General features: G+C 46.3%; 1 protein-coding gene across 8 annotated transcripts in view; it reads left to right on the forward strand.

The window, feature by feature from the left end:
- Window positions 1-22,497, forward strand: part of HUWE1 (HECT, UBA and WWE domain containing E3 ubiquitin protein ligase 1) — a 143,367-nt gene that overhangs the window by 114,701 nt on the left and 6,169 nt on the right. For 3 of the 8 annotated variants that reach the window (XM_060138841.1, XM_060138843.1, XM_060138842.1), the window contains 25 exons: window positions 1,683-1,855; window positions 2,205-2,353; window positions 3,117-3,192; window positions 4,073-4,171; window positions 4,760-4,893; window positions 5,081-5,249; window positions 6,596-6,824; window positions 7,455-7,633; window positions 7,917-8,006; window positions 8,140-8,321; window positions 9,493-9,538; window positions 11,051-11,338; window positions 12,332-12,587; window positions 12,782-12,912; window positions 13,437-13,651; window positions 13,729-14,017; window positions 14,158-14,260; window positions 15,066-15,612; window positions 16,334-16,937; window positions 17,642-17,760; window positions 17,874-18,030; window positions 19,257-19,389; window positions 19,654-19,856; window positions 20,452-20,579; window positions 21,876-21,972. In XM_060138841.1, the coding sequence (XP_059994824.1) occupies window positions 1,683-1,855; window positions 2,205-2,353; window positions 3,117-3,192; window positions 4,073-4,171; window positions 4,760-4,893; window positions 5,081-5,249; window positions 6,596-6,824; window positions 7,455-7,633; window positions 7,917-8,006; window positions 8,140-8,321; window positions 9,493-9,538; window positions 11,051-11,338; window positions 12,332-12,587; window positions 12,782-12,912; window positions 13,437-13,651; window positions 13,729-14,017; window positions 14,158-14,260; window positions 15,066-15,612; window positions 16,334-16,937; window positions 17,642-17,760; window positions 17,874-18,030; window positions 19,257-19,389; window positions 19,654-19,856; window positions 20,452-20,579; window positions 21,876-21,972 (4,796 nt within the window). The remainder of the gene's footprint in view (window positions 1-1,682; window positions 1,856-2,204; window positions 2,354-3,116; window positions 3,193-4,072; window positions 4,172-4,759; window positions 4,894-5,080; window positions 5,250-6,595; window positions 6,825-7,454; window positions 7,634-7,916; window positions 8,007-8,139; window positions 8,322-9,492; window positions 9,539-11,050; window positions 11,339-12,331; window positions 12,588-12,781; window positions 12,913-13,436; window positions 13,652-13,728; window positions 14,018-14,157; window positions 14,261-15,065; window positions 15,613-16,333; window positions 16,938-17,641; window positions 17,761-17,873; window positions 18,031-19,256; window positions 19,390-19,653; window positions 19,857-20,451; window positions 20,580-21,875; window positions 21,973-22,497) is intronic. The other 5 variants (XM_060138847.1, XM_060138848.1, XM_060138846.1 and 2 more) reach the window with 4 other exon arrangements.

Genomic DNA, 22,497 nt, shown 5'->3' on the forward strand with positions numbered 1-22,497 from the left:
TTTCCTCCTTCTTACCAGAAAATAACAGTGTTATTACTTCAGCACTGTACAAATGTCTAGTTCCCTATCAACCATATACCTAATTAATGGTCTTAACACCAGTTGATAATCCTTGCCTGTGTCTTTTAATTTCTTAGAGGATTATTGATGACAACTTTGTAATTTCTGTCATTCCTTCTACATTATTAGCTGCTATATTTCTGTGATTCTAGCTCCAGTTCAAGAGGGAAAGTTGGTTACCCTATAATACAGTTCCTACTAAAAAGCCAGGATAAAAACTTAATTTTTTCCCTTCAGTCACCAATTTTCAGAGTAAAGTCAAAAATGGATTAAACTCCACCTCAAATACGAGCTCTGGCTTTCTATTTTCTGTGTAGTATTATGGACTCATGAATTTTCCTTGATTTTTAAAATCTGATTGAATTACTTGGATCACTACAGTTATCCTTCTCTTCATGCTCATTCTTCATGTTCTTTTTCATTACACCTTTGGGCTTGTGGGACCTCTTCAAACTGACTTCTTTGTTCATTTGATAACAACCTCATCAGTTTTTTTAAATGTTTAAAAATTTTGAGCTCACAGTATAATGAGCACTATATGTCTCACCTAGATTAACCAGTGGTTAGCATTCTGTCCTATTTGCCTTAGTTCCCCCCCCTCCTCTTTTCGTGAGGTAAATCATTTGAAATTTGTTATAAACGTGATGCTTAACCTCTGAATACTTCAGCATGTGTCTCCTAAGAACAAACATTCCATTACATAGCTAAAATACTGTCATCACCTCTAAGAAGCTTACCATTAATATAATAATACTCACTATGTACTTCATATTCATCTATCTCCAATTATTCCAAGAATGTCTTTATATCCCGGAGGAGAGTGTGTTGATCCAGGATCCAGAGAGCATCATTCATTGTATTTGATTGCCACGTGTCTCTTATTTTTTTGACATTTGACTGTTTTGAAGAGTCCAGAAGGTCGAATGTCTTATAGAACATCCCATAGTCTGGATTTGTCTAATTGCTTCCTTATGGTTAGGTTCAGGGTAAACTTTTTTTGGCAAGAATACTACATAGGTGATGTTTGCCTTTTTCAGTGCATCACATCAGGAGACGCATAATGCCACTTGGTCCCATTATTGGGTGATACTAAGTTTGATCACATAGTTAATGGTTAGAGTTCCACTTTGTATTAACAAATTATCCGTGAGGTGATGCTTTAAGTTCACGTGAAGATCACGTGAATATCCTATGCCCTGAAGATTTTTAACTCACTAGTTTTAGCATTCACTAGTGGTCTTTACCTAGATCACTTAACATTGCTGGTTGCAGTGATAGTTTTCTGATTCTCTCATTCCTGTTTATTAGCTGGCATTCTTATATAATGAAGACCTTTTTCTGCCTGCATTTGTTTCCCTGTGGCTGCAGATTATATTTAATGTGTTATAATCTATTACCATCATTATTCTTTTTGATGCTAAGGTTTGGCCTGTGGTAATGACCCCATTAATTCTTTAAAGCCTTCTTGCTTTTGAAGGCCTTCTGGCACAACAAGATGTCTCAGGCTCACCTTGTACCTTCCATGTCCCATTCCTGGGATCAGTTGTTACTCTGATGAGCCTTGGTTCCTTTTAGTATGGATTTCTGTGCTCAGTTCATCTCTGTATCTTCCTTTATCTCAGTCCCAACATGGCCAACACAGTCAATGCTGCTCTGAAGCCTTTGGAAACACTTTCCCGGATTGTGAACCAGCCCAGTAGCCTTTTTGGCAGCAAGAGTGCTTCTAGCAAGAGCAAGTCTGAGCAGGATGCCCAAGGAGCTGCTCAAGACTCTAATAGCAACCAACAGGACCCAGGTAGGGAATCAGCCAATGGACTGGAGAGCTGGCCGGGTGGGTGTAGTTATTTTATGGGCATGGCATCACAACTGTTCTAGCTTGGTATTGTTTCCCTGGGAACTTGCTGGCCTTCCACAGATCTGTCATAGTGGCGTGGGAATCTGCCCCACAAAGAATTCCTTAAAATTGCAGCCTTATTTGGCTATCCTCACACGTAGCCTTGTCTTTTCCTTTGTCACCCATTCATGTATTCTCTGAGAACTTGTAAATTTGCCCAGGGAAGGGACCTTACTGTCTTACGCTTGTCTCATGGTGCCCTGCACATAGGCACCTTTTGATTATTTTGCTGGTTGGTTGATTGTTTCAGGCGAGCCTGGGGAAGCAGAAGTGCAGGAGGAGGATCATGATGTCACTCAGACAGAGGTGGCAGATGGGGATATCATGGATGGGGAGGCTGAAACCGACTCAGTGGTGATTGCTGGGCAGCCTGAGGTGCTCAGTTCACAAGAGATGCAGGTAGGGAGGCAGATCACCCAGCATACCCCTGTTGTGGTGCTGAACCAAACCCCCAAGTGGTGTGGGTGGGTGAGTACTTTAGATCCTTGCCTAAATTCATTTGTCTATTTTGCAGAGGAGCACAGATGATAATGCTTAGTAGATGCTCAGTAAATGTGTTTGAATTGTATTAAATGAGGGGTGGGTGCAGAGCCAGGATGCCATATACTATCTATAAAATGGAGTAGATCCCAACAAGAAAACATAGGCATGGGTGAAATGTTGATATAGAAAGCTGGCCTGAGCCCTTTGGGCCTAGGGTCTTTGATTTACTTGGTTCTGGTCATTAATGGACGCTCCTTAACATCACTGTTGTGCCTATAGCACCAGCTCTCACTGGGGCATTCAAATGGCAGTATTCTACAGACCCTAAAGAAAGCATTGTAATTTCTGGAGCTGGTAGCAATGGTAAGAAATGGGGCCTACAGTCCTGAGCTGCTAGCTCTAAGGAGATCTGCGTGTATTCCTGAATTCCTGAAGAGTATAAAGACTTAATCTGGTCTCAGATACCTGGGATGGACCCATTTGAAGGGCAGTCTGAGTGTGGATTGGCAGCACGTGGTAGTTGCTGTGCTCTTAGCACCAAGTGTGTGGTGTTTCTGTAACATCCTCTGTCACATATTATCCTAGAAATATATGCCCCCTTGCTGGCTTTTTTTAGGGTTGAGCACCAGCACAATGATAGACTTGTGTGCATCCATATATATGTTCTATTTCTCTCCAGGTTGAGAATGAGCTGGAGGACCTGATAGATGAGTTGCTTGAGAGGGATGGCGGATCTGGGAACAGTACAATTATAGGTGAGAGCCCCAGAACTGAGTATAGCCTCTTCCTTTGCCTCAGTCTCTCTCGGGAGGACCCTTTTTCTCATCATCTGCTTGCTCAGCTCTGCCTAAGGGCTCATAGCCAGCCTAGATTGCTGCTTGTCTTGATGTTGACAGTCTTACAGATGAGAAATTCACAAGCCATCTACAGACCTGTGGCTGGTCTGAAGTGTTGCCTGTGTCGGGGAGGTGGAGGGGGTGGCCATCAGTATAGATAATACATCAGGCACATCATAGAGGCCTAGAGGAGGCTACAGGCACATCAAGAGTGTTTATTCATGGAGGCCTAGAGGAGGCTATGGAGGCTGTAGGGTGAGAAAGTACTTTCCTTTCAGTTCTTCAGTGAATCCAGGAGCTTTCTGCCTCTAAGTCTCAGTAGTGTAAAAAGAGTGATCATTCCCTAAGGATCTTTTACAACTTTTACAGCTGAGTTGTAAAAAAGTTGCTTTTTACAACTCAGGAAAAACAGCAAAGGTACTCTACTGTCACCTGGCTCCAAGGGTATGTTACTTGTTTTTATTTTATTGATGAAGAAAATCAAAGGATAAACAGAAGTAGACATGTATTCTTAAACTTGACAAGGCTTTTTCACACCCATTATCCTCTGTGGTTTCACAGTTAGTGGGATTGGCAGGGCAGATGTGATCATCCCATTTTACGTATGAGGAAACTGAGACTCAGACAGGTAAAGTGACTGGCCAAGCTCACCTAGCTAGTCAACAGCAGAGAACCCAGGTCTTCCTCATCCAGAAAAATAGTGGATATCTGCTGGGTGTACATAGCTACTTTAGGCCCACCCAATCTGGAAAGGGAAGTCCTCTGTTGTTCAGTGAAGGCTCTGCTCTGTAACCTTCAGTGAGCAGAAGTGGAGAGGATGAATCACAAGAGGACGTGCTGATGGATGAAGCTCCTTCCAACCTCAGCCAAGCTTCCACCTTGCAGGCCAACCGAGAAGGTGAGAGTGCCGAGGCCGGAAAGGCCTCCCTTCTTGCCCTGCACGTCTGACAGACACTATACTAGGGTTTTCCTGGAGGCAGCTGCCCACATGTGCAGAATAAGGAAGCATCTGTCTGCATGCGCTGACATACACCATCCACTTTATCCTCAGCCAGTTTTTCAAATAACATGTTAACTACTGCTTGCCCAAAAGTTTGTCACTTCTTACTTGGTTCGCTTTCTTCTCACCCACCTGCTATCATCGCTCCAGATTCCTTCTTACCAACAGGATGCAGTCAGTAGCAAAGTAGGGCTGGAAAGGCAAGGGGGCACCAACAGACTTGGCCAAGTCCTAGACCATGGCTCCTCAAGCACCACCCTATAGCCAGCCTCCACATTCAGCCGCATGGCTCAGCATATTGATGCATTGGTTGGCACTCTCAGGAAATCGGGGCTGGCTCACTAAGTCTGTACATCACCCCAGATCTGGTTCTTCCTCTCCTAGAGTCAAATACCCCATCGCCTTCCCACTCAATCTGCTGGCCTGCACAGTAGCCTGTTTTCTAGCTACTCAGTATAGTCCTCCAATGTGCTCCCTTTGTTTTAGATTCCATGAATATCCTGGACCCTGAGGATGAGGAGGAGCACACTCAGGAAGAGGACAGCAGTGGCAGTAACGAGGATGAGGATGATAGTCAGGATGAAGAGGAGGAGGAGGAGGAAGATGAGGAAGATGATCAGGTGAGGGGGGACTGTGTTTGGGTTGGTTCAGACGTCCTCTTCCATGGGAACACACAGCTGGAGAAAACCAACAGTCTGGGTTGCTAGCCTCAACGCCTCCCTCCCTCATGTGCAAATGTGGCCATGACACCAGACTTCAGAAAATCCTTACCTCCAGCAATTCTCCATCTCCTATTTTCCCCTTAAGGAGGATGATGAAGGTGAAGAGGGAGATGAAGACGATGACGACGATGGCTCTGAAATGGAATTGGATGAGGATTACCCTGATATGAACGCTTCTCCCTTGGTCCGATTTGAGCGCTTTGACCGGGAGGATGATCTCATCATTGAGTTTGACAACATGTTCTCCAGTGCTAGTAAGACACAGGGGCTCAGCTGGGTTTTATCTCTTGCTTCTTATACCCTGAACTAGAGCAGCTATCAATCTGATACAGAAAGCACCTCTTTTCTTATGCCAACTTCCTGGGGCAAGGGATATCTGAATCCATCTCTCTCAGTAAGTGTATACCTAGAAGGAGGAACTGTGAGAGGCTCCTTTTGTTCTCTCCACCTCAGTAAACAGGCAGCCAGCCATTTTAGAGCCTGGACAACTTGATGATTTGCTTGAATTAAAAAAAAAGTGAGACCAAGGCTGACTGCATCAGGCACCCATGTGTACGCTACAGTGATAGGGCAATCACTAATCCTTATGTCTGTAACACTGGATCTTGAGAGTTTGGGTAGACACCTTTGAGCTTGGCATTGGGGAGTAGATTTGAACACATTCACTCTGTTCATCAAAAATGCATCTTTTCGGAGGAGAGAGTGAATCTCTTCTCTCTTCCCCCATCAACGTCAGAGTTCCCTTTTAGCATCCAGTTCTTAAAACCAAGCTGTCTTGAGAAGGCAGGTCTTTACTCCCAAATCACAAGCATGATATAGCAGAAAACACTGAACTGTTCTGGTCTGTTGTCTTGGCCAAGTAGTCTCTTACCTCTTTGAGCCTCAGTTTGTCACCTTTGAGCCTCAGTTTGTCACCTGTAAATGAAAAATGTGAAAAGAAAAAAAAAATGGGGTGGATTACATAATTTTCAAGATACTTTCTATTTTGTGATTTTCTTTGCATTTTTGTGATTTCCATCAATCTTCCTTATTAAGTTGAGCCTCTGTCCATTCAGCAAATTGAACAAATATTTGAGGAGTGCCTACTGTGTCCTAGGTGCTAGGGATACAGCAATAAAAAAGAAAACAATCCTTTTCCCTCATAGGAGCTTATGGTCTATTAGGAATTATGAGTCAGCAGGCATTACATTGTAGTATGGTAAGAAAGCACAGAGTAAAGGGTTTTTAGACCCATTTGTAGAATCAGAAAAAGTGATATCTAGGCCAAAAACAAAAGTGCAGGTGAAGAAGGGGGAGAGGAGTCGTCAAGGTGGAGAGAACAGCATGTTTCTGAGGGGCCTACAAGCATCACTGTGGCTTAGTATAGAGAATGGATTGGGAGCAAGTACTATTTAGGAGGCTGTCGCAGTATCTAGGTGAGAGATGGTGGCATAAGCCATGGTAGTGTCAGTGATCGTAGATAAGGCGTGGGAATGAGGGAGAAAGGACAAAGCTCAGGTTTCCGTGTGAGGAAGTAAGGCCCAGGAGACATGGTTCTGCTTGAACAACCACAGAAGAAATTTCTTTTTGGCACTGACCCCTTCACATACTGTCCTTGCAGCAGACATCCCCCCATCCCCAGGAAATATCCCTACCACCCACCCACTGATGGTACGCCATGCAGACCACAGTTCCCTGACGCTGGGCAGTGGCTCTTCTACAACGCGTCTCACCCAGGGCATTGGGCGCAGTCAGAGGACCCTGAGGCAGCTGACGGCCAACACAGGCCACACCATTCACGTTCACTACCCTGGGAATCGTCAGCCCAATCCTCCTCTTATACTCCAGAGGTGAGTTACAAGGAAGATTGTTGGGCTCAGTGAGCTTCAGCATTGTCTTGACCTGGGGGGATAATGCTCTTGTCACACACACAGATAATGTATTTGTTCTGTTTCTTTGTGGATTATATGTGCAGCCTTTGGGAGAATACCAAATTGTATAACATGTTTTTCTGCTTAAGTGTCCTGTACATACAGTCAGCAGTCACTAAGCATCTCATACGCCAAACACTTAGCACTTAAGATATGGTCAGGACAGGATCCCTGCCCTTTAACTTAGAGTTTCTCCCACTAGGGAGAAACAATTTTAGAAGTGAAAGGAAGGAATATAGTTATCATAATGGTCAATGCACAGACGGTAGTGGGTGTATAAGAGAGATACTATACCCTAACACAGTGCCTGGTATTATCAGTGACGCTCACTCTGTTCCAGGAACTATGGAGTAATATGCAACCTTAGCCCAAAACAAGTTTGCAAACTGATGGAGTAGTTAGAAAAGTAACTAAGACTTATGTGCAATATGATCAGGTCCATAATAATGTCATGCATTTCGTAGAGGATACAGAAAGGATCTCACAATAACAGTTTGCAGTGTCCCTGTGGATGTACAGTGACCATGGTACCCCACCATCACCCTACAGGTTGCTTGGTCCCTCTGCTGCTGCTGACATCCTTCAGCTGAGCAGCAGCCTTCCCCTACAAAGCCGAGGCCGGGCCCGCCTCCTAGTGGGCAACGATGACGTCCACATCATCGCCCGGTCTGACGATGAACTACTGGATGACTTTTTCCATGATCAGAGTACAGCTACCAGCCAAGCAGGCAAGTTTATGTGGTGAAAGAGAGGGTAACGTTTGTCTGGTTCTTTTTCCCTGCTGAGGGAAAGCAGAACAGTATCTGCCCTGCCTGGAGAAATCCCATTTTATAGGAACCAGAACCACTCAGTGATTTAGCCAAGGGCAATAAAAACCGTATTATATCTGGATACCTATGATGTTCCAAACCTTGTGATAGACATTGGGTCCTGTTAGGGAAATACTGCAATTTTTGGATCAATTGATGCATGACAATGCCAAGAGTCTCACTCTCCTTTGTTTCTCTACAGGGACCCTGTCCAGCATCCCCACAGCCCTGACCCGTTGGACAGAGGAATGCAAAGTTCTTGATGCTGAGAGCATGCATGACTGTGTTTCAGGTGTGTGGCAGTTTGGTTATCAGGGCAGTAGTGAGTCTTCCAGGGCTGGGACAGTGCATGGAAAGTTGTTTCCCTGGTTCTCTGTGGCCCCAAGCTCTGCCTCTTGGCTTTCTCCCCCACCTCCCCTGAGCAGCCTCCGATCTTTGCTTCTTTGGTCCAGTTGTTAAAGTGCCCATTGTCAATCACCTGGAATTCCTGAGGGATGAGGAGCTGGAAGAAAGGCGGGAGAAACGCAGGAAACAGCTAGCTGAGGAAGAAACAAAGATAACCGACAAAGGCAAAGAAGATAAGGAGAACAGGGATCAGAGTGCACAGGTGATTCCCAAGAGCTGGGAGGATTCATCTTTGGCTATGTCTGCCTTAACTTTCCCACGGTTTTAGCATACATGTGGCTGGCCCCAAGAGTCATTGAAGATTCTAGGACGTTCACACTGAAACTGAGAAATGATCCACTTCAAATTCACTGTACACTTGAATGGTTTTTAGGGGAAAAGAAATCAAACCCAGAGGGAAAATTGTTTCTCCGGTGTTTTGCTGGGGAAAACTGGAGCCAGAACCAGAGCAGCTCCTGACTCACCAGTTACACTATACAGTCTCTACTTTCAGTGACTACAGCTAGACAAGAACAATGACCTTGACTAAGCCCATGCTCTTAATGGTTCAATTCCGTTTCGGTGGATTGCCTTCTTAAGTGTCAGGGAAACCTTACCAATATGATTCCATTCCAACATTTGAATAAGTTGGGCTTAGGCTTCAGATCAGAGAAAATGTTCCTACCCTGAACCCCATGACCACATGTCATTTTCTAGGGCTCAATTTGTGAAATCTCTAACATGATTTTGGTTTTTCTGAAACTTCTGGAACCTTGAATAGTATAGCTTTGAAATAAATGAAGTAAATGCTGATAAAAATACGAGGAAACTAAAAAACTTGAGTGAAAGACTTTATTATACCGCACTCAACAGGGCATCAGATTTAAAAGGATATTGTAATGTTCAATTAATGATAACAAGCTTGATCTAACAAATATACCTTTGTATAGAACTTTTGCCTAATAAATAGTAACATTGTTTCAAGCACATGTAAAGGGATAGGAAATAAGCCTGGCATATGATTGAAAAAGCCAGAGTGTACAAAATGAGCTCAAGGAAGGGAAATATATATAGATGAAACTTTTAAGAATTTCTTGCTTATCTCAACGATTGTGTTCAGGTCATGTCCTATGTCCAAGCCCATCTCCAATGTGGTTTTTATTATCCTTTCCTCTCCTTGTTTAGTCAGCCCCCTGACAGTTTCTCCCTTGTCCCCAAGCAATCCTTGAGCATGAGTATGTATTAGAGAAACTGGAGGTATGTTTGCATGCTCAAGTGCCCATCTTCCATCCAGGTCATATGTGTCATATGTGGGAGATGGCAACTATTTTAAAGTTGACCTCTATCTCATGTGCTTGCAAAGTCCCACATTGGTCTGTCCCTTTTCTTTGCAGTGTACTACATCTAAGACAAATGACTCCACTGAACAGAACCTCTCAGGTAACTCTCCCTCCCTTTTCCCCTTCTTGCTAATTGATTGGTTTTTTATCCTGACCCAAATAGCTGGCCCAAGTGGGCTGAAGATGAACACTGGTGCTCTGTGGGATGAGGTAGTAGATTGTATAGTTTTAGGGTCATACCCCATCTTGGAGATAACTATACAGTCTACTGTCTTTCCCACGGTGGTGCACTTCCCCTCCGACGTGCTGTGTTTTTAGGTTCTCATTCTGATTATGCTGTACTGCGTTCTGGCATGTGTAGTGAGGCCATGTGTCCTGTCCCCTTTACTGACCCCCATGGTGTGGTGCTTAATGAGAACACCTGATGACAGTGGTTCCTAAATGCTAGTCCTCAGTGGAAATGAACAGAATAAGGGAGGTTTAATGAGTTTTTCAAAAAGCCGAGTTTGTTCAATTTAAAGGACTATTATAAATTACAGAGATTATGTATTTCCTACTTTTTTGGTATCAAAATATTTTTATTAAATGATATTAATGGGATTTTTTTCTTGGCTAAATTAAAAGTTGGTGATCCTGTGTTAGTCTCTTGTCTCTTTATTTTTTCCTTTTTCTATAAATTTCGTGGGTCTGTGGAATCTAAAAGTCTAATAATGTTGCCTTGAGCAATCTGCTTTTGGGGAAGGTAGCTCGGTGGGCTAACTGGTATTACTACTATATGCTTTCTATTTCTCCTAATTTTCCTAACGTCAGTAGCCATTTTGTGATTCTAATAACTGGTCCATATGGTATTATATGTCTCCCCCACCCCTATTTCCTCAGAACTTTCTTCTGCTTCCCTATACCTTCTGTCTCCTTTGGCACTTGAGTTGGGAAATAATTGTACCAAAGCCTACACAGTATTTTTAAAGCAGTGAAAGAGGGTAGGTGTCCTGGTGCCCTGAATCTGGTAGAAGGTCTTTGAAAGGGTCTGTCATCAGGTAAAATGGCCTTTTGCCTACTGCCCTTGCTAGAGGATTCTGTTCATGCCGGGGTGAGGTAGTAAGTTGTATTGTTGTGGGGTAGGGATTTTAAGCCCCAATTAGAAGATAACTATACAACTTACTACTTTCCCTGGTGTGTTGCATATTCACATTTAGTCTTAACACCATTGCCTCCATCAGACAGAGTTGTAGATGTTCCTTGGATAATCAGGACTGCAAGAAAAGGGAGGTGGAAGGGGACAGGTGGTATTTAGGGTGAGGCAAGTATTATAAAGTGACTTGAACTCTCCCCCTTCCACCCAGGGCACAGAATGGATTTAATTCATAGGGATCTACAAAGAGTCAGATCTTTTGGTTCTTGGGACTAAGATAGCACTGTGCCTTAGCCCTCATCCTGAGTATACCAGAACAGCCACGAGCTGTTCCTAGGAGCAGTTGGTGACTGGGGGGAATCCTGCATCACTGACTGAGTGGGATACTTGTCATGCCACATGTGCTGATTGATTGAGTGGCTCCCCCGGTCCTTGGCTGATTGCCTTTTAACAACCCCATTGTCGTTCTTTCCGAGAAAGATGGGACTCCCATGCCTGAAAGCTACCCAACAACCCCATCTTCAACTGATGCAGCTACATCTGAGCCCAAGGAGACCCTTGTCACTCTGCAGCCCTCACAACAGCAACCAACACTGCCACCCCCACCAGCCTTGGGAGAGATTCCTCAAGAGCTGCAGTCCCCGACTGGAGAAGCGGGAAGCTCTACCCAGCTATTGATGCCTGTAGAGCCAGAGGAATTGGGTCCCACAAGGCCAAGTGGAGAAGCAGAAACAACTCAGATGGAGCTATCCCCAGCTCCCACTATAAGTGAGTAGAATTTCAAGGTTTGCGGGTAGGGGTAGAACGGGGGAAGAATGGACATCTTTGTAGTTTCTCTTTACTCTCTTACTTTAGAGAATTTCTAAAGTAGAAGCTCAAGCCCTCATAGTAGGGTCTCACATTGCACATTACCTTTTTAGCTAAAGTTGAGGTTTCTTCTCTGTGTCCTCAAGTGATTATATATACATCGGAGTGTCTTAATGATACTAGTGATGGTGCCAACAGTTTGAGGTGATCACTCTGTTCCTGGCTATCATGCCATGCTTATTTTATTATTTAACTTCTTTAAAAAACAATCATCCAAAGTAGAGGGTGTTATCTCCATGAATAAACTGAAACTCAGAAGTGAAATAATTAGCCCAAGGTCACTCAGTAAGTGGTTGAGCTGTGATTAAAATCCAGATCTGTGTAACTCTGAAGCTTGCTTTTCTTAACATTTCCAGGAATGGGCAAGCACGTGACCGCACACTTAGCAGCTCTCCCATCCTGGCAACACCATTTATCTCATGGCACTATTTCCCACTGGTTTGAAATGGGGCCTCAAAATTCTTCTCAGCAGTGTTCCAACAGGGTAAACAAGCCTGTTTGCCGTTCCTGCTCTTTACTATACTGCCTGTGACGTGCTCTGGAAAAACCTTAGGGTGTAGGGGGTTTTGCCTTAAAGGAACCTTGTTTGTTTAGACGAGCAGAACCAAAGAGCTTGTGTAAATGATGCCTGCAGGAAATCTGAAAGTGACAGGATCCCTTACCTTGGGTGCCTAGAGAAGATGTTTCACAGGCATGCTTGGAACACCATAAATGTTCAACAGATAATAGAAAGGGCTTGAGATGAGTTTTTTAAAGCAAATGAGATTGAGGGGGGAGCATCAGGCCAGCGTGAAGTGAAGGTGAAGAAGTGAGAAGTCTGATCTGGCTGCTTCTTAATTCAGCCTCCCCCTCTTCGAAGCAGAGATCTAACCTCTCCATGTGACTTCCTCCTAGCCTCTCTTTCCCCAGAGAGAGCTGAAGATTCTGATGCTCTGACAGCTGTCAGCAGTCAACTGGAAGGCTCTCCCATGGACACCAGCAGCCTGGCTTCCTGCACCCTGGAGGAAGCTGTGGGTGACACCTCAGCACCTGGCAGTTCTGAGCAGCCCACAGCAGGCAGCTCCACTCCTGGGGATGCCCCACCAGTTGTGACAGAAGTGCAAGGCAGGAGTGATGGGTCAGGGGAACCTACCCAGCCCCCTGAGGACAGGTAAGCACTGTGTGAGTGAGAGGAGGGCAGGGTGTGTTGGTGGGTATTTCAAGCCACGTTCATACTTAGTAACCAGTACACATGCTTTGTATACTGGGGAAATCAACTTGGCTTCTGTGAGAAAGGGGGTACTATAGGAATATTTTATAAGTGGGAAAATATAATACAGAGAACCTGAAAATGATTTCCTTTAGCTCTACCCCTGCATCCTCTGAGAGTTCTTCCACCAGAGATTCTGCCGTGGCCATTTCTGGAGCAGATTCCCGGGGAATCCTAGAAGAACCACTGCCTTCAACAAGCAGTGAAGAAGAAGATCCTCTAGCAGGTGAGCTTCATGTGTGCTCAGGCCATCCTGGGGCTGTTTAGGCTTCTAGTAACCCTTGGCATGGAAATGCCCACCAGTCGAACCGTTCCATCCAGATGGCGGGTGGCATATATATGGGGGGAGGGCCTGCAGTAAGAGGAAGCTGATGCTACACAATGGAATGAGCCCAGGCCTTTGGAGTCAGACTGATCTTAGCTCAAATCCCCTCTCTGCCACCTCCTACTTTTGGGACCTGGAGCCATTAACTTCCCTGATCCTCATTGATACTGAGAGGGTGATGATAGCTACATGGTGGGGTCTTGAAGGTTAAGTGACAGTGCACACACAGAACTTGGCATATAACAGCTGTTCTGAGCCTAGGGAAGGGTGGGTGGGCCTTCTCTCTGTCCCCTGTGTCCTTGGCATGAAATGAGGACAGAGAAAGCTGGTCTCCCTCATCCAAGGCCATGGGTTTCTTTGATCCAAGTACATCTTTAGGCTTCAGTAGAAGTGAGAGTCCCTTCACATCTTGCATATCCCCTCAGGTATTAGTCTTCCCGAAGGCGTGGACCCCTCTTTTCTGGCCGCTCTCCCTGATGACATTCGCCGAGAAGTTCTACAGAACCAGCTGGGCATTCGTCCACCAACGCGGACTGCCCCCTCGACAAATAGCTCAGCTCCTGCAGTGGTGGGGAATCCTGGTGTGACCGAAGTGAGCCCTGAGTTCCTGGCTGCCCTGCCTCCAGCCATCCAGGAGGAAGTATGTGAGCGGGGGGGCTGGTGGTGCCAGGCTACCTGGCTGTGGGTATGCCCCCATTGACTCTTCCTGCTCTGTAGGTACTGGCACAGCAGAGAGCTGAGCAACAGCGACGGGAACTGGCACAGAATGCCAGCTCAGACACCCCCATGGACCCTGTGACCTTCATCCAGACTCTGCCCTCAGACCTGCGCCGTAGTGTCCTAGAGGACATGGAGGACAGCGTGTTGGCCGTGATGCCACCTGACATTGCAGCTGAGGCTCAAGCCCTGAGGCGAGAGCAAGAAGCCCGGCAGAGGCAGCTCATGCATGAGCGGCTTTTTGGGCACAGCAGCACCTCTGCACTCTCTGCCATTCTTCGAAGCCCGGGTACAGAGGGAGGCAAGTGGGAGGGCTCTGGAATGTCTGGCTTTGGCCACATGAGACTCTTTGTTCCCCTTTGTATTACTTGGACCCAGCTCAGCACACACCCCCTCCCCAATTTCAGTTTCCTTTTTCTTTCCTTCCAGCCTTCACCAGTCGCCTGAGTGGCAACCGTGGGGTCCAATACACTCGGCTTGCCGTGCAGAGAGGCGGCACCTTCCAGATGGGGGGTAGCAGCAGCCATAATAGGTACCCTTTGCCTGTCTTTTTTTCCTTGCCATACCACCTTCCATGTCTACTACTAGTCCAACTCCCTTTATTTATAGGTGGAGAGGCTGAATGACCTCTCTAGGATGTTTACTTGAATGAATTGGGGAAGCCAGATCTTTGGACTCCCCCTTCAGAAAGCCACACTTCTGGTTAGTGTAGCTACTGTAGACCATAATCACAAAGTAAGGTAGGCAGGCAGCAGGCTCTAGCTGTGGTTACAAGGAAAGCCACCTGCCTCCCACACAAATAGGAAAACAGTGAGAACCGCTTGCCTTGAGATTACAATATCTAGGCTGCAGAAGAGTTCATTATTAACGAGGCCAGAGCGTAGAGTGATGAGTCCCTATTCAGCAGGCAACCTCCTGGTAGTCTATAGAAAGTCAAAGTAAGCATTGTGTCCTAGGACTTTATGGGCAGTCCAATTTTAGCAGTTGATACAGACCTGGGCTGCAATCTCTGCTCTCTTCTCAATCGTTGTGTGATGGTAGGACAAGTCACTTAACCTATTTGAGCCTCTTGCTCATCATCTCAAAATTGGGTGGTTCTCTAGTCTTTACAGGAGCCCCATGAGGAAGCTGTTACAGATATTGTAGGGTGTCTGGAACATAGTAGGCACTCAAGGAGACAGCTGTTGTTACTATTAAGAATCCTTAAGAGTCCTTGGACTGGACACCCTCCCTGCTCGAGCCTCCTGGATGTATCCAGCTCATCCCCCTCCCTTAGGCCTATGCCTGATCCCAGAGCTCTAGCCGAAGTATTACCCAGAAACCATGCTCTGTTCCAGGCCTTCTGGCAGTAATGTGGACACTCTCCTACGCCTCCGAGGACGGCTCCTCCTGGATCACGAAGCCCTCTCTTGTCTCCTGGTCCTACTTTTTGTGGATGAGCCGAAGCTCAATACTAGCCGTCTACATCGAGTACTGAGAAATCTCTGCTACCATGCCCAGACCCGCCACTGGGTCATCCGAAGCCTGCTCTCCATCTTGCAGCGCAGCAGTGAGAGTGAGCTTTGCATTGAAACACCCAGGCTCTCCTCAAGTGAGGAAAAGGGCAAAAAGTCAAGCAAGAGCTGCGGGTCAAGCAGCCATGAGAACCGGCCCCTGGACCTGCTACACAAGATGGAGTCTAAGAGCTCCAACCAGCTTTCCTGGCTCTCAGTATCCATGGATGCAGCCCTAGGCTGCAGGACTAATATATTCCAGATCCAGCGTTCAGGGGGGCGCAAACATACTGAGAAGCATGCAAGTAGTGGCTCCACTGTCCACATCCACCCCCAGGCTGCTCCTGTTGTCTGCAGACACGTTCTGGATACACTCATTCAATTAGCCAAGGTGAGGAGCTTGGAGGAACCCAACTCCTGGGGATGGAAGATGGTTGTCAGCCATAGTGTAGTGAAATCTGAACTCTGAGGGAGCTACCAGGTCCTCATCATTGGTGCTGAGGCCTGTATTGTTTCTGGGAGGTTGTCCAGTAAATAGTTTTGTGGGGTTTTTGTGTTCACTCTTCACAATTTTTATGCATTGTCTCATTCAGCCATCAAACAACCCTCAGTGGTCTGCATGGTTCCCATTTTACAGATGAAGAACCTGGGATACAGAAATCTTTAGTGGCTTTGTCATGTGGCTAGTAAGTGATGGAGCTGGCTGGACCTAGAACTTAATTCAGTCCTTTTTTTATCTTTTTTTTTTTCAGTCCTCTTTTTCATAAGCTTTGCTGCCATTTGTTGAGGGCCTGCCTTATACCAGGCACTATGCAAAATGCCTGGTAATCTCAACAATTTTGCACAGCCGTGTAGGTATCCTCCCCATTTTGTAAGTATAGAGATAGATGTTCAGAAAAGTTTGCTAATCGTCTGTCTCCCTACAGAGCTTTTGTTAGTTTCTCTAGGCTGCTTCACAACATCAGTTGGATAAAACTCCTATGTTACATCTCTCCAGTGTTACTAAAGCTGTCCAAAGGAGTGGAGAGTCTAGGAGCCAGTTGTCTTTCCTTGTCACAAGACATTTTCTGTGTAGACCTCCTAGACCAAGCCTGTCCTTCTTTTCCTGGCAGGTGTTTCCCAGCCACTTCACACAGCAGCGGACCAAAGAAACAAACTGTGAGAGTGATCGGGAGAGGGGCAGTAAGCAGGCCTGCAGCCCATGCTCTTCACAGTCCACGAGCAGTGGCATTTGCACAGACTTCTGGGACTTACTGGTAAAACTGGACAACATGAATGTCAGCCGGAAAGGCAAGAACTCCGTGAAGTCAGTGCCAGTGAGCGCTGGTGGTGAGGGGGAAACTTCCCCATACAGCCTCGAGGCCTCTCCACTGGGGCAGCTCATGAACATGTTGTCACACCCAGTCATCCGCCGGAGCTCTCTCTTAACTGAGAAACTCCTCAGACTCCTTTCTCTCATCTCAATTGCTCTCCCAGAAAACAAAGTGTCGGAAGCACAGGCTAATTCTGGCAACAGTGCTTCCTCCACCACTGTTGCCACCTCAACCACATCTACCACCACTACCACTGCTGCCTCCAGCACACCCACTCCCCCTGCTGCAACCACCCCTGTCACTTCTGTTCCGTCCCTGGTTGCTGCCACGACTGTATCCACCATTGCTGTAGCCGCTTCAACCACAGTGACTACCCCCACGACTTCTACCACTACTGTTTCAAGTAAGTGTGGATATAGGCTGGGAGCTGTGGGGTGTGTACACCCACCTCACCCCCAACTCTGCCCCACCCAGGTATTCCTCCCTAAATGACAGCGATCAGCGTGGTTTGTGTTTGTGAGAGCCAAATGTGTTAATTCTCACCCTCATTGGTCCAAGTTCTCTCTCTCCATTTTCCCCTCCCTCCCCCCTCCACCACTCCTGTGGAGACCACTGAATGTGGCTTCCCCTAGGCTAAGCTCAAAAAGGAGGATGGGGAGAAAGTCCCTGTCTTTAAAGAATCCCCAGTCTTTCTAGCCTAGTTGAGGGAGCCAGTTCTCAGAGGAAGCAGTTCAAGAGCAGGCAGGATACAGTGGGAATCAGGGTAGAATCAAGTAGCCAGGCCACCCCAGGAAGTGAAGGGAATGAGCCCTGTGGCACACTAATAATCATTTGAAGAAACAGATTTTGAAGGAAGGGGGGCTTTCAGAGGGCCCTCTGATGGTAGGGGAACAGTTGTGAGAAATATCTGGGATTCTTTGTCACTTTAGAAGGTACAGTCATAAGAGTCCTTGGTATCCCAAGTCATTTGGATTTGGCTATGTGGGGTGGATCTTCATTTTCACTACTTTTCCATTTTGAAGCCCTGGGCAGTGCAGCGATTGGCTCTGCCACTTAAGTCTCTGGCATGTGAGTTTCAGAGGCTTACAGTGTTCTGTTTCCTCAAAGCTTCTACTACTACTAAGGCCAGCAAATCTCCAGCGAAGGTGGGTGATATCGGCAGCAGCACAGACTTTAAGATGGTATCCTCTGGCCTCACTGAAAATCAGCTCCAGCTCTCTGTGGAGGTGAGTCCAAGCTCTTCTGACCTCCCTCTGGTTGGGGGAGAAAGAGTTGACTGGGGTAGATAATGTTTTAATTCTCAAGTTGGGGTTCACCCCATCTCCTTTCTTTTTCCCAGGTGTTGACATCCCATTCTTGTTCTGAAGAAGGCCTAGAGGATGCAGCCAATGTGTTACTGCAGCTCTCTCGGGGGGACCCTGGGACGCGGGACACTGTTTTGAAGCTGCTACTGAATGGAGCCCGCCATCTGGGTTATACCCTTTGTAAACAGATAGGTAATAATAGGAGTAAAGCACCCTGTTTTTCTGAAACCTTCCACTTAGGTGTCATCTCTTTATGGAAGCCTTCCCTGAACCCCCAGGCTAAATCAAACTCCTCTATGCATCTGTAGCACAGCCCCATGAGCTCTTCTGTCACAGCACTGAAAATACTAGGTTGTCATCTGTTTTCCTCTGCCCAGTTCTCTGAGAGCAGGGCTGGTCTTCTCTCTACATTCCCAATCCCCGGCACACAGCTGGTAATTGGTGCTTAGTGAAGGAAAATGAGCACCCATAGGACCGACATTGCTTTTCCATTCTGGGCACTCATAAGAGCCCTATGATGAGCCTGCTGAGGCAGTTCGCCACCTCAGAGATGCACCTATGCTACATTCAGGCTCGGGAATTGAAAGAATAATACCCTCTGCCTTTGTGCAGTTTTGAGGGTACAAAAATTCTAAGAATACTTGCAAATTATCTAGTTTCAGTCTTCCTGTTTCACCAAGAAGAAAACTAAAACCCAGGTGACGGGGTGATTGAATCAAGGAGTGGGGCCAGATTTGCTTTCAGCATAGAGACTCTCTTTGCTCTCTCCCACCTCCCATCCCAATCATGGGTCTCCCTAGATCTCAACCACCTGTGTAGTTATCTCCTTCTCACAAACATCCCTGGAGCTGAGGTGATAAGAGAGTCAATTAAACTGTGTGACCTAGGATCTTCTTTGTTGCATGAGAATTACAGAGTTCTTCCAAAAGAGGCCTCTGATCTTTCTTGACTGCCACCATTTATTCAACATCCATAGGTTAGGCAGTATCCTAGGCACTCTGCTAGACAGTTATCTCCTAATTCTCAAAGCAGCCTTGTGAGGTTAGGCAGTATGAGCCCCATTATTAAGATGGGTAAGCAAATTGGGAAAGAGGTTAAGCAATTTGCCTGAGATTACCACAAAAACCTAAGAAGTTTGAGAGGTATACGGGCTTCAAAAGAGATACTTTTTCCCCTCTGCACTGAGCTGTTATTTCTTGTAGATTCAGCAAATTCTCAAGGCCAGATAAACCAGTGGCCCCTGAGCAGTTAGTTGATCTGTGAGCACACATAGTAAAATGAACAGAGCAAAATTTCTGCTTACTCCAGGTTCAGTGCAGCTGAGCAAAGCACCTAGGAAGTTTTCTTGGAAAGGTTTGGCTTTTCACTGCTTCATTAGGGAAGTCTCTGAACACTTGCTGGCTTCTCTGCCTGCCCAGGAACCCTTCTGGCTGAACTACGGGAATACAATCTGGAACAGCAGCGGCGAGCCCAGTGTGAGACCCTCTCCCCTGATGGCCTGCCTGAGGAGCAGCCACAGACCACCAAGCTGAAAGGCAAAATGCAGAGCAGGTAGGTGGCAGCTGCCCATTTGGCTGTGGGGTTGGGATCAGGGACATTCTGAAAAGTGGCTCTTCCTGGCTTCCTGGTTATTTTTTCCCTCTTCACTGGACAGATTTTGTTTCTGTCCTGTACACACCCGGCCCTCTATTTCCTACTTGTGTGATTTTCTTCTGAGATTCCTTACCCCCTGCTTGACACAAGAAAGCCGTGCCTGCTGTGGGTGTTGATGCTTTGATGCTCTCAGTATACGCAAGCCACCTCTACACTCTCCAGGTTTGACATGGCTGAGAATGTGGTAATCGTGGCATCTCAGAAGCGACCTCTGGGTGGCCGGGAGCTCCAGTTGCCTTCTATGTCCATGTTGACATCCAAGACATCTACCCAGAAGTTCTTCTTGAGGGTACTGCAGGTCATCATCCAGCTCCGGGACGACACACGCCGAGCTAACAAGAAAGCCAAGCAGACAGGCAGGCTAGGTATGGAACTGGGGTGTCCAGTTGAGGGGCAAGGTTGGTGGTGGAAAAACAAGAGACCCTGGAGGGCAGGACTTAATGTCATGTCTCCTTCCTGTTTGATCTTTTCTAAGGAAAATGATGATCCTATCTTAAAATGTTGGTGGCTGCATTCTGTATCTCACTCAAGCCGTCTACATAGGAAATTTCACTAGGGCAAGTGGGAATTAAAGGGGAGTGGAAATCTGGCAAGGAAATTGGGGACAGATCTTTTGGTGAACAAGATTTAACTCACTGAGTTTGTCTCCTCTCTGCGTCCTTGAACACTCTTGGCTAAAATATTGTAGCCATGTTGCCTCAGCTATGGCATGCCAAATCCAATGTCTTTCCCCCTGTCCCGCAGAACTCTCTCACCTGCCACCATCCGTCTGCCCAGCCCCATGTCACCTGCCCTTATCTGTAAAGGTAGTTCTTAGTGCCTTACGATGAGCATTCTGAGACTGCCTGAGCTTAAAGCTCAAAGGCAAGGTGCCCTGTGGTGGCCCAGGAGATGGGAGAGAATATTGAGCATTCTCTCTTTCTACAGTTTACATCTTACCTTCTTTTTTCTTTCTCCCAGGTTCTTCCGGTTTAGGCTCAGCTAGCAGCATCCAGGCAGCTGTTCGGCAGCTGGAGGCTGAGGCTGATGCCATTATACAAATGGTACGTGAGGGTCAAAGGGCGCGGAGACAGCAACAAGCAGCAACGGTTAGCATGATGCCTGTGGCCCCTCATTCATTTGCCTCTCCTCCCTCCCCCACCACATCATCAGTGGGGTTTCATTGCCCTTACCTTGTATGCTTTTGCATTAAGTTTGCTATATGAATGCTTCTGGGCAACAGGGTTACTTTCTCTTGGTGCTTTCTTTACTGTTTGTTTATTGGTTTGGTTTGGTTTGATTTAAAGCTTGGCCATCATACCCCACTCCCAGCTATCCAGTCAACAGTGGCGCTTTTGCAAACTGCATAATGCTAAGTGTCTGGGTTCTGAGGGGATTCATGATAAAAGATTTTTCGGTCTCATGGAACAATGCAAGTACCTCAGAGACACGTCAGGAATCCTGCCCTTGAAAGTCCCCCAAGCTTGGTACACATCCCAAACAGCCTCTTCTGGCTATGGCTGATCCCTCCACCCTGGTCTCTGCCTCTATTCTTCATACTCCTTTGGCACCCAGGCACTTGGGCACTTTTAGGAGGAAGCCTTTTCAGGTTCCTAGGTAGTCAGTTCATTGTTGGGATCTCAGCACAGAGTGGCTGTAGGGAAAGCCTGGCATCATGTATATATGCTGTGGCACTCATTGTTTTCCTGTCCTTGTAACAACATGCAAGTTGCCTTCCCAAGACCCGGGAAATAAGAATATCTTGAGGCCTATTTTTTCTTTGTCTGTAATTACTATTATACAGTGTGATTTCATTGAGCATGCTGGGAACAGCCTAGAATTTAAGGGCTGTAGTTCTGGCAGGGTAGAAAGGGATAGAGAACTATTATTCTGGAGTATTTTTTCTGCCTAGTCTCTTTCCCACACCTGATAGGACAGATGTTGGCTTTTTTAAAAAGCCAATCCCACCCATCAAAGATTGCACTAATTCATTGCCGTTATTTCCCCTTTTGTGAGCAAAAAGGAACAAAGAGTAAACCTACCTTCTGCCCATCTGAGTTTTATATATAGGTATATATACGTGTGTAAACTGTCCCTAGAAGTCTTGAAGTCCAGGAGGATGGTGCCTGACTGGACACAGGCCTGGAATAGAGTGGAGGCAAATGGGGCATCCAGGGAGCTCTTTGCAAAAACTTGCTAGCTCAGGGTGGAGGACAGCAAAGGAGGTGGGAAGGCCATTGTTTTGTCCTGGAGAGCTACCTAAGGAAACTTCTTTCCATATGGGAAGACATGGGAGGCTTCTTTCCAAGCTTATGATATGTGAGAGATTGTAGGACAGCCTCTCGCCTGTCCCTGAGGAAAGCAGAGTTGCACCCTTTATGTGACTTTGTCTCCCTTTTATCCAGTCGGAGTCAAGCCAGTCAGAGGCATCTGTCCGAAGGGAGGAATCACCCATGGATGTGGACCAGCCATCTCCCAGTGCTCAAGATACTCAGTCCATTGGTCAGTACTACTTCCCATTTCCAGCCCAACAAAAGGGAGAACCAGTCTTCATGGAATGGCTGCTGGATCCCCTCCTTCCAACATACATAAGCTCAGTGTTTTCCAGTTTGTTCAAGTGAACCCTGGTTTCTGTATGTTGATAGGCCGGTACCAATCAACTAAGATCACTAACCATCACCACCTGGTCCTCATTGGAGAATCATAGCACACACTGCAATTTCTGTAGTAAAGAAACAAGAAACTGTGATGATACTGTGTGGAGACAGCATACGTTTGAGTCTTGTCTCCCCATTTACTATCTCTGGGACCTGAGGCAAACCTCTCTGTTTCCTCATTTAAAATAGGGATATTCATAGTTAGGATTGAGTTAACACGTGTATATATAGCATTTAGAGCAGTACCTGGCACACAGTGGATGCTATTATTATCAGCATTTCTCAAGGTTAATTTCATATAGAATGCTTTTTGGCACCCTTTTAACACATTCCTGTGGGATAGTGTTGTCATAGGACATCCAGTTTTTAA

The sequence above is a fragment of the Lagenorhynchus albirostris genome, chromosome X (assembly GCF_949774975.1).
Source record: "Lagenorhynchus albirostris chromosome X, mLagAlb1.1, whole genome shotgun sequence".
Lineage (NCBI taxonomy): Eukaryota > Metazoa > Chordata > Mammalia > Artiodactyla > Delphinidae > Lagenorhynchus > Lagenorhynchus albirostris.